At 47.3% G+C, this 16,660-nt stretch overlaps 1 protein-coding gene across 6 annotated transcripts in view; it reads right to left on the reverse strand.

Moving 5' to 3' along the window:
* Nucleotides 1–14,227, reverse strand: part of PLCB2 (phospholipase C beta 2) — a 36,900-nt gene extending 22,673 nt beyond the window's left edge. For all 6 annotated transcript variants that reach the window (XR_008431283.1, XR_008431282.1, XM_053944425.1 and 3 more), the window contains exons 1-6: nt 13,839–14,227; nt 10,290–10,367; nt 8,680–8,748; nt 1,397–1,537; nt 656–735; nt 316–369 (exon numbers count right to left, since the gene is read on the reverse strand). Coding sequence is in view for 4 of the 6 variants with exons in the window: in XM_053944425.1 (XP_053800400.1) it covers nt 316–369; nt 656–735; nt 1,397–1,537; nt 8,680–8,748; nt 10,290–10,367; nt 13,839–13,922 (506 nt within the window). In the remaining 2 variants the exon portion in view is untranslated. The remainder of the gene's footprint in view (nt 1–315; nt 370–655; nt 736–1,396; nt 1,538–8,679; nt 8,749–10,289; nt 10,368–13,838) is intronic.
* Between the last annotated feature and the right edge of the window lie 2,433 nt (nt 14,228–16,660).

Here is a 16,660-nt window from a genome sequence, read left to right on the forward strand (position 1 = left end):
TCTGTGATCAGAATTTTACCAAAGTTGGTGTGTTTTGTTGGTTTTTTTCATGGTAACAACCAGGAAATTATATCTGTGGCCATTTAAGCCATTTCTTGCTGTAGATGAAGGCCACAAAGTCTCCTTTCCAGACTCAAATTATGTGTCACCTAGGTGCAGCAGGAACACTTCCATGGCCTCGACACAGAGGAAAAGTTCTCTGCCTCTTAGGTGCAGGAAGAGCAGACAGCTGAAGCCACTGAGCAACCATCCTCTCACCAGTTGCTCTGCCTGTAGTCTGACTGAACACACAATGAAACAAATATCCACACTCACTTCCGGACAGGAATCTTTCCCTCCTCATTCAGTTGCAACTTCAGCTTCACTAGACTGTGAAAAAAAAACCAAACAAGATTACAAAAATGCATTTGTACAATCTTAAGAGATCATACTAAGTGAGAAGAAAGGAAAAACATACAATTGGGAAAACAATCTAACAGTGAACTAAAAATCGGGGTTCTACAGACCATCAGCTTAACCCTGGCATGACCCAGGGTCTGACATGACTCCTTGGTCTGGAGGGACCTGGATGCTTTGAAGTCTTTTTTTTCAAGTACTGTCAGAAAGAGCAGGACATGGACGTTTCAGAGAAAAAAGTTTCCCAGAAAGGACTTACATTTTCTCTAGGAAGGTGTAGCGAGGAGCATTGTACGTGAGGGGATTCCGGGCAATGGCCATAATATCCTCAGCCCAGTCCTGGAACAAACAGGGCAGAGGCAGTTGGGCTCTATGGAACTGCTCCAAGAAGTACACAGCAAACATGGAAAGGGCACAGAATCCTGGAATTGTTTGGGTTGGAAGGGACCTTAAAGCCCATCCAGTCCCACATCCTGCCATCCATGCCAAACCTTCCATTATCCCAAGTTGCTCCAAGCCCCGTCCAACCTGACCTGGAACACTTCCAGGGATGGGACAGCCACAGCTTCTCTGGGCACCCTGAGCCAGGGCCCCCCACCCTCACGGAAGAAATTCTTCTCACATCCAATCAAAATCTAGCCTCTTCCAGTTTAAAACTGTTACCCCTTATCCTGAGACTTCCGGGCTTGACTCTATCACCTTCCTCCTGCCTATAAACACTAGGAGCTGAAACGTTTCCACTTCTCAGCAGCCTACAAAACACATGAAAGACAACAATGACCAGTCTTCTGCTGCTCCTTCTCTGTGCAGGGCAGAAGCTTCTAGAACTATGGAGATATCACACCTGACTGGAACAGTTATAAACCTGCTTGTTTATAACCTTGTCAATAATGCTGAAAGAGCTCAGGGTCCTGCCTCCTCCTCTCCCCTTTCCTGCTTCCCACTGAATGCCCCAATCCTTAGTGGTTCCCAGTACTTCCAAGATCTCAGGCCCCAGTACCTTGCAAATATTCTCCCTGTAGGACACAAAATTATGGAAAGTGAGGTCAACCATGTCAGGGCCAGATACGATTGTCAGGTTCTTCAGCAGGAAGGTGCTGTAAGGGTAATCCAAGTTAAAAACCTCTCGGAGCTTCAGGGACTGCAAAAGAAACAGAACAGATGGGAGTAATTGGAGAATGAGGGAAAACTGTACCCCAAAAAAACCTGACCCCGATACACAGATTGGCCCAAATTCACAGAAAGCATCTCAAGGGTTGCAAAATTGCTTAGTGCAATCTTCCTTTTCTTTCCTTATTTTTTATCTTTATTCTGGAGTCTGCATTACTGGATGCTCCATGGGACAAACCACCATAACTAACCCCTGTACAAGTCTGAAATAGTCAAAGCTAGAGACTGCTCTTAAAGAAATTTCTTCTGGAACTTCAGGCTGGACTTGCAAACAAGCAGGGGAGGGTTTGGCCTGCTCATGCCAGTGGTGTATAACCAGTTGATTTTATCAAAACACACACACTAAAAAGTGTATTAGTATGACACCCTTACATGTAACCTTCCTCCACAAGAAAGATGTTTTTTGGGACCTTCTGTCACTTCCAAGTTGGCTTCTTCCCCTCCAAGCCCCATTTTCTCCTGCTGTCAGTTGGTAGTAGGGTTTTTTTCCATCGCAATTCCATACCCTACAGCAATGGCTCACCAGAGACTTGTTTTGTTAAGTGTAAGGCTCATCCAATTAGTGGTACTTGGATTATAGCACCATATGCAAGTATTTATAGAATCCTTTAAATTATTCAGCATTTTCTGCATTCCTATGCATGGTGTCACTAAGCCAAGGTATCCAAGGTATCCTAGTGTTTTACTGATGGTGCTATTTATAATGGGAAGATAAAAATTTCCATTCCTAGAATAAAGCACAGCAATCCATTATCTGAAGTGCAGGACAAATCCTTGTCCAAGCAAACAGGGAGCTGTCAGAGCACCTGCTCCTTTAGAAACAGGGCAAAATCCACAATCTGGGATTGTTAGAGCAGGTCAGACTTGGAAGTTAAACTGGAGCTGGAATCTGAGCACACCTTCAGGTTTCAGCACCACATCACACACACAACTGAAAACACATTTTATAAAGAACTGCAGAATTTTTTTAACTTCAATTTTCATAATTTCTGGAGCATTTGCAATTTTGCCACATCTGTAGCAAACAGGCATCTTTAAGCAAAACAGGACAGGCTGAATTGTAACTCTGGATCATCTGATGCTGTCTCTTTATTTTGGAAAAGCACCTATCCAAGGGGGTAACTCTGAAACCTGTTTAATCCCAGAGCATTTGGAAGGAGGGAAGGGAAGGAATATGATTTGCCTGTTTTTTACAAAGGACTTTCTAAAATGGCTTCTTCTTGCCTTATGAGCACCTCCTCACATCTCCTTCCCATGCTCCTGGCAACTCCTTGTTGGAGCTCAACTTTCCAGTGCCAGCAGCAAAGTGTTGGGATTTTAACTCCAAACTTAACTTCATCTTGCAAATGCACTAGCATTTGTTCAGCTCCAGGGCTGTACAGGAGAGGAGGCCCAAACAATAGTGAACTTGTGGTTGTGCTGAACTAATTTCCTGTATTTGTTATCCGGGGCTCCTCCCACCCCTTCCTTCTCGGCACGCTGCTCTCTAGCAGACATTTGTCACCTGGCTCTCTCCAGATCTCTCTGTCCTCATGCCGTCAGCAAGCTGAGCACTTTTGCCCTTATCCAGGCAGTGATGCATCCAACACCCAATGAAGATGTCGAGAGAGGACCAGAGACTGTGTGCAGGAGCTCTGAACCTGATGCCACATCGTGGCTCTTTCACAACCTGCACTCCTTTAGTGCCTTGTGCCACAGCTTCGCTCTGGGATTACTCACTGGCACCTTGCAGGTAGCCATAAAGGAAAAATAGGAATTGCTGCATGAAAAGCAGGACATGCATATTAACCATGCAAATCAGAAGGGAAACACTCTTAGCAAATCCCCTTAAAAAAACCCAGACAAGCAAAAAACACCTACTAGCAGAGTGGCTGAAATATGGAGTCAGCTGGTGTTTCACATCCCACCCTCCTGATTTCCCTAAAATTCTCAGCTGTACAGAGATCCATAGTCCAGAGAGAAGCAAATTCTCATGCAAATATAAACAAGGGAGTCAGAGACAGACACAGGACAGAGAGGGACAGTCTTTTCTCTGCTTGAAAGGGGGCAGAGCTGACTGACTGCAGGACCTGTTGTGTCACTGTGCCCAGACAGAGCTGTGTCTTGTGGCACTAGGACAACAAATCTTCTATTTTGGAGAAGAGAGCTCTTGCTTGGTTGCCAGAAGGGAAAAAGGAAGCCCCAAGATATTTGGGGGATGACTTTGACTCTGGAGGTAACACTCCTGTCTCCATTAGCCTTGCTGCTCCATGCTGCAGATATTGGCTAAGGAATGGGGAGGGCCAACCTGTCCCTCTGCCAAGCATCTCAGGGACAATGGCAGACAAACATCCACAGTGAAGTACTCTCAGCCCTCAGTGTTTTACCTAGAGGAACTGGAAAATGCAGCAGCTCAGATTCCCAGGCACAGAATAGCCCACGGTGTTCTGTAATCCAGCAGGGACACACTGCCAGGGACAGAGAAGAATGTCACTGCACAACAACGGTAGAAGCAGGAGGGCCCAGCATGGCAAAGGTCATCACTCACATGTGCCCATTTCCTTGCTCTTCTCCTGCTCCACCATTTATAAATCCTTTGCCAGACACAGGCTTGTACCTGCCTCTCTCTTGCACACTCACAGACTGGTGTCTCCATACAGCTACATATGATCGCTCTCCAGTTGGAGGGCTAGAATTAGACTTAGTTCAGCTCCATCCTGGGCTCACAAGTTGCTGAATCCCAGTGCCAGAGCTACTCATCCCCTGTTCTGCAGCAGAACCACTGACCACCCACAGTGTTTACAGCCTGTGGCTCACAGCCACAGCTCGGCTCCGAGAGCACTGTGATTGTCCTGCATGGTTCCTGAACAGTCCCACTGGCTTCAGCTTAATCATCTCAAAACATGATGAGTGAAATGCCTTGGTATCATTTTCTTCCTGTACATGTGCAGTTCAGGCTGCATCTCCAGGTTCAACACCAACAGAATGTGGACAGAGGATGAAGCTGGTTTATAATCATGACAATTAGAAAGTCCAACTTTTGTTTTTATTAAAAAATATGCCTGTCTCAAAGCCAATGCCTCCTGAAACATCTAAACAAACCCCAAGATATAGCAAATAGCCCAAAAGTCTGGCCTAAAACATCATGTATTTTGGCCTTTATTATTATTAGATTCTCTGTCAGCATTCCAGGGTCTTGGTGCCTTAAAAAAGAAACCATGAGAAGCCCCACAAATGGAGCAGCCCTTATTGTTCCTCATTACCAAAAAGAAAACACAGACCTGATTGTAAATAGCAGCCTGATCTGTATCGGCACACTGTTGAACTACGGTCAATAGCTTTTTAATCTTGTCTCTTTGCTGTTCAAAGGCGCTGCTCATTCTTATCATTATTATTCTCTTGAACACACACCAATGTTCGCTCTGCCCCTTGTAAAAAAAAGTCCGCGAAAAAAAGTCACGGCAGAAACGCAAAGCCGCTCTCAAAGAACCGCGCAGGGGCGGCCGAGCAGGGGAGCCCTCCGTAGGAGGGGCCAGGGAAAATTCTGCTCTGTGGTGAGGCGAGGACTGGGGAAGGCAGGCAAGGGCCATTTCCATTTGGAGGTTGCTCCTGTGGCTGGCAGCCCTTAGTGAGTCTCTTTTCACGCTGTGCTGGGCACTACTGCTCCCTTAACCATGCATGGGGTTCCAGCTGTGACCTGCGCTGGAAGTGCACACGGCAGCAGGTCCCTTCTCAAGTGGTTTGCCACGTGGTTGTTTTGGTGTTATTCTTCTTGCTGTGTGTAGAGGTTACAAAGAAAAACCCCAAACCTCCTGCTCAGCAGTGGTGGGAAAGTGCTACTGAAAGCAGGGAACTCCCAACATCCACAGTGACCCACCCCCTCTCAGGGAGACTTGTCAGTGCCATGGGACTGCAAAACTCAGGGCAGGTTCCATCCTTGAGCCACAGCCCCTTGCTGTGGAAAGCCGTGGCACAGATACTCCATACAGCACTCTCCTTCCTCTGGACTTCAGTCACAATCCAGCAGGAAAACCAGGCCACAAGCTTTGCCTCAGAGCAGCTGTGGATTGACTGGGGCATCACTCACAGGGAAGGGGAAAGGATGCTCCTTTTATTGCTGGTGCCATCCACAGTTCTTCCTACAGCTGTGATCCTGCTCTCCTTGTCCTAAGTAAGGCCGATGGCTTATTTCTTCTCCATCTTCAGGCAGTGAAACAAGTTAACTCTTTGTATTAATTCCAACAATTCTATTCCACAACAAATCCAAGACACTATTTTGTAACAGGGCAGAACAGCACTCATGTTCATCCACCTCTAAACAGATTTTTATTTGCTTCACCACACCAGTTTTTTATATTAACGCCTTTTGTAACAACACCCCAGACATAGCTGCCCCATGTGGAGGGTGTGGTGGTTCATGTGAAGAATTTTTCCCTGCTTTCTGCATTCCTTTGTGAACCTCTGCTCTCAGGAGAGCCAAATGAACATGACCCTGAGGGTTTAAGCCAGAGGCATCAAGGATAGCAGACCTATGTGTAAATAACAACTTTCCAGACACAGATGGCACATCTTGGTTCAACACCCCTTCAGTGCCCACACAAGGCCTCCCAGATCCACAAGGAAAAGATGAATAAGGAGCCAGTCTAGTGCATTTTACTACATCTTATCACAGGAAACTCCCCGACATAAAAAGGGGACTGATTTCAAATAAGTCTCTGTAAAATGCAGAATTCAAAAAGCACTTGGGATTTTCACAGCAAAGGCTGTCATCAAGTGCATCACTTCTGCCCACTGAGAATACTTAATAAATCAGTCAGTGCTTGACCTTCGCTTCACTGTTCTTCAAAAACGAGCTCCAGCCAATTCCCATGGCTCTAAAATCCCATCCCTGGCCTATTACAACAGCTAGAACAGAGCAGCTCCATCCAGGTGCCTAGGGAAAAGTGCTGGAACAGGGCATACACACTGGCACTTCTTTTTCACATTCCTGCAGCTCCCAGCAATCTAGGATTCAGCAGCTTCCTAACCCAGAGGCATTATCTCACATTTAATAACCCCCTAAGGGCATTTCCTTCTTGTACTGATGTTTTATACTCACATTTCCATGACTGTGCAGGAAGCATTACTAATGGCATGGTGATATGAGGTGGGACAGCAGCAGTACCTCCTGCTTGTGCCACTCCTACCTCTGGAAAATTCCACCTTATATGGAGATCCTGCACTGGAAGAAACCCTGAGTAACTGCTTCTAACTGAGTAAGCACTTCGTGCTCCCCTTCTCCATTCAGCTGCTGATATTGCAGCACTCCACATCCCATTCACCTTACTCCTTCTGCCAGAATACAGTCCCTCCTACTCAGATGCTCTGCCCCCAGCAGCCACCTCATTCCTTTGTTAATCATGCTGCTCTTCCATACCTTTTCTAGTTCTCATCAAATCTGGGAGTACACTAGAATTGCACATAAATATGGATCCATTTGAGGTGTACACAACTTTCTAATGATTTCCTTTTAATCCCTAAGATGCAATGTACTTTTAGGAGGCAAATACTGCTGAAGACTACATTGATATTTTACCATACACCCACGATGTTTTCTGAGTAGCAACAGTCAACTCAGGGCCTGTTATTACAGAAGGATGAGGGATTTTTTTCTGTGTGCATTGACTGATTTTTATCTGTATAAAATGTATCACTCATTAGATCAAGCATTCAATCAACAATTCAAAGTCTTCCTACAAGCCAGCCTGATTTTATTACCCCAAATAACTCTGTACCATTAGCAAGCTGTCTTCTCCTGGTACTCTCCAATTAGTCTTCTTTAACTAATTCTTAAAATCTAGGATATGTTTCTCCAGCCTCCTGTTACCACCAAGACATCCGGCCATGGCCTCAGTACTTCCCCCAGCAATTTATTATCTATATCAAAGATCAATTCATTTTGCCAACTGGTTATTCCTCAAAGTTTAATACTCTAGAAAAGAATATCTCGTACCGCTCCTTCAAGTCAGCCTCTTCCTTAGTGTGTCTCATCTGGAAGGCAGCAGCAACTCAAACAGCCCCAAATATTTTATTCTCTCAAATGAAAATCCAACCTCTGACAGCATTTTTTAAGCACAATTCCCACAAAACAAGTTGCTGACAAAGTTTTAGGATCATTGAAAACTGAATTATGTTCCATTCTAGTGAACTTCTAAGGAGGAAGGCAGTTTCTCTGAAGGAAATATGATTTTTATTATGGGTACTGCTCTTGAGCTATACTGTGCCTTTAGCACCCACCTTTTTATGGTATTTTGAGAAATATTGGTCTTGGGGAGCTCTGAATAGACATTTTCAGAGCAGATTGAGAAAACAGCCACACAGCTTATGCAAAAGGCTGCCTGAGGCTCAGGAGATATTGCAAAACCTTTCCCTTTTGCCTTAGAGAGTCACCTATGTCACCACATGATGCATCAGCTTTACTTCTTTGGTCCCTTTTCCACCTTTGTGCTTTACTGCAGTTTTCTGCTTGCCTTTTCCATACATGGAAAAGTTAAAAACAAACAAAGAAAAAGGCCCAGAAACAAAGTCCTAACAAGGGCTGCAAGAAGCTTCAATTATAACTGAAATCGAGAACAAAGCCCTGGTCATGTGCAAATGTAAAAATATATGTGGGAGGGAAAAAAAAACAAACTAGTTTTTCTGAAAATGCATTTTCTTCCCTTTAAAGGGAAAAATCCAGCACAAGCTGTTGGAATGGCATTGTAACTCCAGGTTTGTGGGTACCCTGTGCATCCTTACACAAGAGCAGCTCTGGTGTCTCAGTGCAGGAGCATCAGAGTCTCCAGCAGGGCTTACCAGAGCAGCAGGACACTTGGAAGGGTAATTGGTTTTCCTGGCTTTCTGACATATTCCTTCCAATAAACCCATCTATCATAGTCTGGAAGTGCTGCTTTTGGGTGCACAGAGGGCCCCTGGAAGCTCAGGGACAAGAATCAAGATGGCTTTTCTGTATTTACATAGCTGTGATGTAAGGAAAGGAGATCCTCTCTAGCTTCTTCCTACAGAAGTCCAGGACAAACTGCCTGAGCCCACCAAAACCTCAGGCAGCCCTGCCTTTCCACTGAAACACAGGACAGAAAGAAGCTGTGGCCTCACCTTGGGCATTTTGGCAAATCGCCCTGCTCGGGTGTCTCGAATGCTGGTGATATCCAGAATTTCTCTTTCCTACAAACAGAATAAGGACAAGAAAAATGAGGAAAGACAAAGGAGGAAGGAAAGCACTCCATGGCAGAGCCCCTAGAAGCTGTACATCAGGTTTGGCTTTGGCTTAGTGTCTTTCCCTGTGGAAGAGCTGTCCCAGCAGGAACAAGGCAGGGAGGGAAGCCATTCCCACAGAGGACACTGCACAGCCTTCCCCAGGCAGACCCTCCATATCCTCACTACTGGCTCGCTCTCTTGTTTGTTCTTTTAATATCCAACCTGAATTTCCTTCCTCTGTTACTAATTTTTCTTCTCACCATGGATCTGGAGAACAAATTATACTTGTTGCAGCAGATAATATTTTCCAAGATCACATTACAGGACAACGTGGATGCCATGTCTTCTGGCTGTATCTCCATTTTATTGTTAAGCAGGAAGTAATTTTACTCCTAATCCTACTCCTTTCTGAGTTCCTAGTGCAAAAGCAGTTCAGTTTACTTTAGCTGCTAACCAACAGCATTTTCTGGGAATGTGAGACCCTTTCCAGTCTGGCTTTCCTTGTGGCAGCTATGCTTCCTTCCCCCAGCCCGTTTCCCAGGTATCCCAATGAATTATCTCCCTTTCCATGGTGACACCAGCTCCCCTTGCCTCACTTCATGCTCCACTTTGTTCTGCTGGAACCGTTAGAGCAGATATTCTACTGCTCGAGTGGACCTTGAAAGCAGAACAGGAGTGACAGAGGCATCAACGGGTGTGACAGTCCCCAGCGTTGCGACACTTCTCAGGGGATGTGGCTGCGGCAGTGCCCGGTCCCAGCTGGCACTGGGCAGTCTCTGGAAAGGCAGAGCTCACCCAAACCCACCAGGTCCCCGGCCAGGGCCTGGGCAGGACTGTCTGACTCTGCCATGGCATGTAGGTCAGGCGGAGGAAGTAGAGCTGAACCACAGCCTGCTCTGGAAAGCGGAAGTAAGCCCAGCCTTCCACCTCCCTCTCCATCACTTGATGTACTCATCACTGAGCAAGTGAATTCTCTTTCCTCCATGTGTTGTCTCTCCCTCTCCTCCAACAGCTGGCATCTTATGCTTTGCTCCAGAAGCCTGTAAACATCACCCTGAGCACATCTTGCTCTCCAGACTCCATGTAGGCCTACATCACTACGGTCACTACTTTTTAATTAAAATGTCTAAAACCCCAATGAGTCAGTTAATGGCCCCACTGTACAGGTTAGGAAAATCCTGTATCTTGCTGGGTGACAGGCATATCAGAGCTGTTCTCCATGAAGTCCTTTGAAGGACACATAATGAGCTTTGCAGGAGTCAAAAAAGGTGAAAGCATGAAAGGCATAGAAAGGCCACACTCACACCTTCAGTTCTTGCACTTTCCTGGTGCTGTGAAGACCAACCTGCCACTGACCAGCTCCCATTCCTTGGTGGAGTGTCCCTGCTAAGAGGAATGAGTGTGGCAGTTTGCTCCCAAGTGCAGGACTCGAGCACTTGCAGGGTTGTCATCTCACACAAACCTGACCTGGCTGGATGGAGCCCGAGCTGCACAGTCTCAGCCCTTACCGTGCTCTGATAGGTCCAGTACACGTAAAAGCCCTGGGGATCCACTCGGAGAATCACAGGAGATGCATTTGATGTTTCCTGACCAAAAAACAACAAAAGAAAGAATGTTGGCACCTTGGGTGACTTGGAGAAAACACCCTGGGACACAAGGTTCCCAGTTCAAATACAGACCCAGGCAGGTGAACATCCTCTGGGATTTATGAAAATGAACCCAAGGATTTTAGGACATCTCCACAGTGACACCTGTGAGGCTCTGGAAGCTGAATCCTGAGTCTCACCTAACCTGTGCATTTAACAAGAACAGCTCTCTTGGAGCTTTCTACACAAAGAACTGAGATAAAGTATCTGGAGATTCAATTCATTGTTTCATTTGAAAAGTCTTCTTTGACCTGCTTCCTTCTACAAGATCAGGAGTAACCCAAGCCAAGCAGAGAAAGCATTCATCCATGGCATCTCCCATCCAGGTGTTCATGCAGATTATCTGGGCTCCTAGTCAGGAAGGCTTCAAGGAGGGGATGCATCAATGCAGCATCATTATGCTGCTTTAGACGGAGATTCTGAAACTCCACAGACCTTCTCTACACTGACCATTGAAAGAAGCAGCTATGCAGACACCCACACCAGAGGTTGCAGTCAGATGAAATCATTTGGGGCTGATCCTGAACCCCACACAGCCATTTCTGGGAAGACTCCAGATTCAATTCAGGAAGCTGAAACATATAACTGCCAATATGAAACCAGTAATGAAATTTGGAAGTTGTACTTGTCTCTTGGCCTCAGATTCTTCAGTTTTTTACTCAACTCATACTTCACTCTAGAGTGTATCTGTATTTTCAGGGACCTCCATTTCCATACGCAATATTTACAGCAAAGTGCTCATTGCACAGCACATCATATGTGGTCCTTTTACTGCCTCCTGTCTTCCTCCTGCTGTGCCAGAGCCAGCACCACGTCCATGTTCCTAGAGCTCTGGGCTGGCTCCCTGCACACGTGGCCATGGAAAGCAGAACAGGCCCCACTGTACCACCAGAGAGGATTGTGCCATGTTCTACATTACCCTTATTTCCCACAAAGCAACTTTCTGGAGGGCAAGCTGAGGCTGCAAGGAAGCTGTTGCCACCCAGACTCCTAGGCAGGGTCAGGCCTGCCAGGGGGTGCAGGCAGCCTCTCCAATGGGGCAGCTCCTAGCAGCAAAGGAAACAGGCAACCCTGCAGAAGATGGTCTAGTAGCCAAACTGACTGCTTCTCACTCTGTGGGGCAAAAAGCAAACACTGTCTGCTAAAATCCTGTAATCCCTAATCTTTCAGAGATAGGAAGAGTTTTGACTCTACTATGAGGACTCAGAGGCAGCACAGAGCCAAACCCATACCCATCTGCCCCACTCAAGAGGTCAGCTACTGCCTTGTGCCCTGCCTGGGGTTCTGACAGGGATCCCAGCTGGTTCTTTAACTCAGCTACCACACATGTAATAGAACTTCACCTCTTCAGTCTGCTTAGGAGCCCCAGCTTGCTGCATGCTGAACAAAGCACTGCAGAGTTGCTCCTTACCCCAAAGTCCTGCAACTAACTCAGTCGAACAGGTCAGAACAGTCCTGCCTGTCAGGGATCCATTGCTCTCTCCTCTAGACAGTGCCTTACCAAAGCTGGACAAGGTGAGAGCTCTGTAGAAAAAGTGTGGGTTTGCTTTTTTGCTGGAAAGCCCTAGTTCAGTCCCAAGCTGAACAGTGATGTAAGAGGCCAATCTGATCTTCCTTAACTCCTTTGCCTCACTTATCCTGGAGGGAGTTCAAAACTGTTACCAACAGTACAGTCATGTCAATTGAAAGAGACACAAAAAAACACAACACATGAATTCTGAAACGCAGTAATCCTGCAATCTGGAGCTCTCACCATCATCCTCTGCAGCCTGTTCTAACCATGGACTGGGAAAGCCCAATGCAACAGAGCAACATGACCAGAATAGCTCACTCATGGAGAAGCCTTCCTTTATTAGTGGAGATCAAGCCTGTAAACTACTTAGTTGAGGCAACCACTTAGAAATGTTTACAAATATATAAACCTTAAGGAAAGATCCAGATGGGAATTGAGCTCACTAATCAACAGCTACAGCAGGAAATAAACACTTGGTGGGTCTTGGAAGCCCAACTGACTCACCTTGGTTTTCAGGGGAATCTATCCCAGGAATACCCAGTGAAGTACTTAACAGCTTCCATTTCTTGGGAGAATGGTCCCCAAGGACTGAGCACAAAGTCATCAGAAATTGTAGACAAGTTTGGCTACTGTTATTCTGAGAAAGCAGATTTCAAATTCTAAGAAGCCCCAAGTGCACTCTGCAGGCAGTGGGCCCACAGGAAAGAGGAAGGCTGTGCTTTTCACTGTACCCCCGTGTCATCCTCCTGTTTATGTACTGCTAATGGGGGAACTGGCAGCCATATTCCAACTCATATTCCTCACATCTGTCCTTCCTGCCAGCTGCACAGTACACTGCTCTCATTCTCAGCGCTGCTGGACCCCCCCACTGATGTTGCACACAGGTGATCTGATCCACTCCCACACATGCTCCTTTGGGACTTAACATTCTATTCCAGCTTCACACCCACAAAAGTGCTAATCCCTCCTGCACTGCTGCTGCAGGCTTCTTCTGATCATCTCATCTGCAACACCACATGAACCATCTCCCCAGATCCTCGTGAACAACCATAATCTGGGCTTTCCCCCCTTTATCAACATTCATGCTCAACAGCAGACAGTCCATCTCCAGACAGCACAGATGGGCAGATACTCTTCTGCTCAGGTTTGTGGCTGCTGGGGTAAGCACTCCTTTGCCTCCTTAGAAAGTGAGGAGGGGAATCCTTACATTCCAATGAACTGCTGGTGCTCTACATTTTATTCCTCACACAGAAAGGCAGTGACTGCAAAGCTGCTGTTTTGAAGGTAAAGAAGACAATGAGCTGGAGAGAGCAGCAGCTTGCTGCAGCACCCTGAGGCCTCAGCCCTGTTAAAGCACAGGCCCTTTGCTGTTCATCATTCCCAGACCCAGGGGCTGGGCAGGCGTGGGAGGCCATGGCTCACCCCCGATCCACTCAGGCAACAGGGCCATAAGAGGAAGCAACTTGGAGCCTGACTTCATCTCTATCTGCAAAGTGCAATGTGTGCTCTTTGCTCTGGAGTAGATCCTACCCCTCATGCTCCTCCAGGAAGTCCAAATGTGGCATTTGCATCTCACCCCACAGAGACTCCCAGCAGCGATCACCTTCCTGAGGGCTGAACACACAGACCCAGTGCACACTCACTGCATTTGTTCCATCCTCCACTACAAGAGGTGTAGAAAACATAGCCTCAACCCCTTACATACACACAACATCCCCTTAACTTCAGTCCTCAGCCTTCCTGTTCTTCCCAGTTCCCTCTCCCTGTCCAGAGATCTCTGCTGTCAAGTGGGATACCACACTGAACACAGGCTCCCAGCCTCCCCACAAACTGTGACCCAACCAGTGCCTCCCTGCCACCACAGGCACAGCCTAGGGAAGGAACACCCCAGTACTCACATCATCCCATTTGAAGAAGCGGTCACCCTTGCACAGGTACTCCTTCACCTCTGTGGGCTGCAGGATAGGGTTCAGCACAGACATGGTCCTGCAGATGTGTTCCTCAGCTACCAGAAGCAAGAGCAACTGCACAGTTCACTCCTCCTTAGCCCCCTCTCCTCTATCTCTGCCTCTCACGTGGCAGGGCGTTCTGCCATGGCCACGGTTGGCATCGGAGAGCAAACAAGCTCTTATATCCCAGCCCAATTTAGGAGGGGCAGGGACAGGCAGGCGAGGAGCGATGAATCTGCATTGTAAATCAACAGCTCTCCAGGCAAGCAGAGCCTCACCCAAGGTCACCCAGAGGAAGGCTGGCGATGGCTGGGGTGCTGGTGGGCACAAACACCCACTGTTCCTCCGGGAGGGATCCACTCCTTGGAGCTGTGCTGGTGAGGCACCCAGCTCGGTGAACTTCCGCAACTCAACTTCCTTAAATGCTCTCTTGACAAAGTACAGGCATTGCCAGAAACGCTCCAACTGCTTCAGCAGCTGTGGTTTCGGAGCAGCTCAGCTCTAGCTACAAGCAGACTGCCCCCTTCATGCAAGAGGCCAGATGTCCCAGGAAGCAAACTCATTCCTTGCTTGGACAGATTCCATTTCTGGGGCCACTCACTGCACTGTCCAGTCTAAAACATTTTCCTTTCTCTTATGGGCTCTTCTGAATGTCAGCCTCAAAGTGAGACAGACCAGCAGGGCAGCTGGAAATTCCCCAGATGAAATAAAACGTTCCCAGAGGCCCAGGAACTGCACTGTTCCAGACTCACTTGGCTCTGCGGCAGATACATGGGACACAGAATAGGAGAGGTAGGCAAAATGGGGATTATAGTGACAAAGCAGCAGGGAAGTGACCAAAAGCAGAACAGGTTAAAGGCAAACAGGGCCAAAACAAGTCTCTGCTTCTGACCTTGGAACAAAGGAATTCCATGTGGGCAGCAGAGGAGGAAGGGGGCTCTACCGGCTAATGGGCACTGGCTAACCTGGAGAGCAGCTTATGAAAAGGTCTGACATGGGCAAGACCAATTTTAATCAGAGGCAGAGCCCTACAACTAATAAGAAGTGGAAATAACTGTGCTGCAGATTCCCAGGCACAGAGTGGGATGTCATCCTCATCTCCTATCAAAGCCAAGGCTGCCATTGCTCAAAGGGACAAGCTGCTGGCAAAAGTAGCACAGAAGAAGGCGGGGAACAAACACACACACACACCCCATTTAGCAAGGGGAGCCAGCTGCATATTTTGTTCTTTCCTTTCTTCCCAGGCCTGATGTGGTAAGTCTGGCACTTTGGAGCAGCCTGGACAGCTGGGGAACGGTCACTGAAGGAATCCTAAGGGCATTCTCAGGTGTTAGTGGCATGAGGCAGTAGAGATTAAGTGGAACTCTAGCAAGTGCTCCAACTGTAAAACAATAAAGGCAGGAATCAGACCTCCCTGCTGCAGGAAAAGAGAAGTCTGAGCAAACCCAACATCCTTTGTCTTTCAAGGTGTTTACCTGCCAAAAAAAATCCTGGGAATAAGACAGCTTCCACATTTCCAGTTACCATGGCATTTTCTGTACTTATCAGTCTTGCACTTACAGGAATTGGCTATGCAACAGAAGGCTGTTGGTTCTCTTTCTTTAGGGTCTCTGGGATATTCCAGGCCCAGCCAAGCCAGTGTCACCAGGATCCCACACTCAGGAAAAGTGGTTACTCCCAAGCAGAGAAGCAGAAGATGACAAAGGGTGAGGAGTAGCAAGGAGTGAAAGTTCTCTACACTCACCTGATCTCTTCTGCAAAGCCAGAGCAGCTTCAGGTTTGCTTCCCTTTAAATTAGGGAGCAGCAATGGAGAGAATAGAGAGTATTAATCTTGCTCAGAGGTGCTGCAGTCCTCCCAGCCTCTGGAACACTGACAGTACTGCAGGAAGGCCCTGGAGGTCACAGCTGCAAAGCACTGAGAGGTGAGATGAGCTTTGCCACCTGGTACTGCCAAGGGCAGGTGAGATCAGTCATAGCTACTGGATCCCGTGGCTTGACTGCTATTATCAGTTATCACAGCTTTGTGAACCAAGTATGCCTTCCTGCCAGGGCCTCGCTGAGAGGCTGCTTCTGTCCTTCTCTCTCACACCCAGATATTCATCAGCTTTCTCTGCTTCATCAACAAAGTAAGCAAGAGTCCTGCCACAGCTTAACTCACATGTCGCTCAAGGTCAGCTTTCCCTAAGAAATAAAACCTTAATTCAATGAATAATGAAATCATAATTAAGATCCAACCAAACACAAGCAGCATGAAGAGCAGTGCCCAAGTTGGTGGCTGCCCTGCAAGGCCACATGATGCCCAACAACAAGGGCCAAACCCCCACTTGCACAAAGGTTGTCACAAAAGCTGCAGCTCCCTTCCTCTTGCCCAACCCAGCCTCCTTATCTTCCACTTCACACTCCTTGCTCTGTAGGAGCCTCTGTCCCTTGCATGCAGAGATGGCTGATGGAGCCCTGATAGGATAGAGCAGCAGTCCTGCCCTCTGCAGAGAGCTCCAACATCAGGAGCAGGCACAAACAGCAGCACTCGAGCAGTATTTGTTTATTCAAACCATCCTTTATTTTCTCTCTTCTGTAAGGCCCACCACCCAGTGCACACTCGTCCCACATCCCTCTGTCTCCTTGCTTTGCTCCCATACCTTCCCTGCCAGGCAACCCACCACTTACTGCAACAGTTTTGATATGCAAACATTTCCCTTTCTTTAATTTAATGCTCTTCCTTCTCTCCCTGTGCTACCTATCCAGCAGCCTGTACCTCCCCCAGGGTGCA

This window comes from Vidua chalybeata, chromosome 6, assembly GCF_026979565.1.
Source record: "Vidua chalybeata isolate OUT-0048 chromosome 6, bVidCha1 merged haplotype, whole genome shotgun sequence".
Taxonomy (NCBI): Eukaryota; Metazoa; Chordata; class Aves; order Passeriformes; family Viduidae; genus Vidua; species Vidua chalybeata.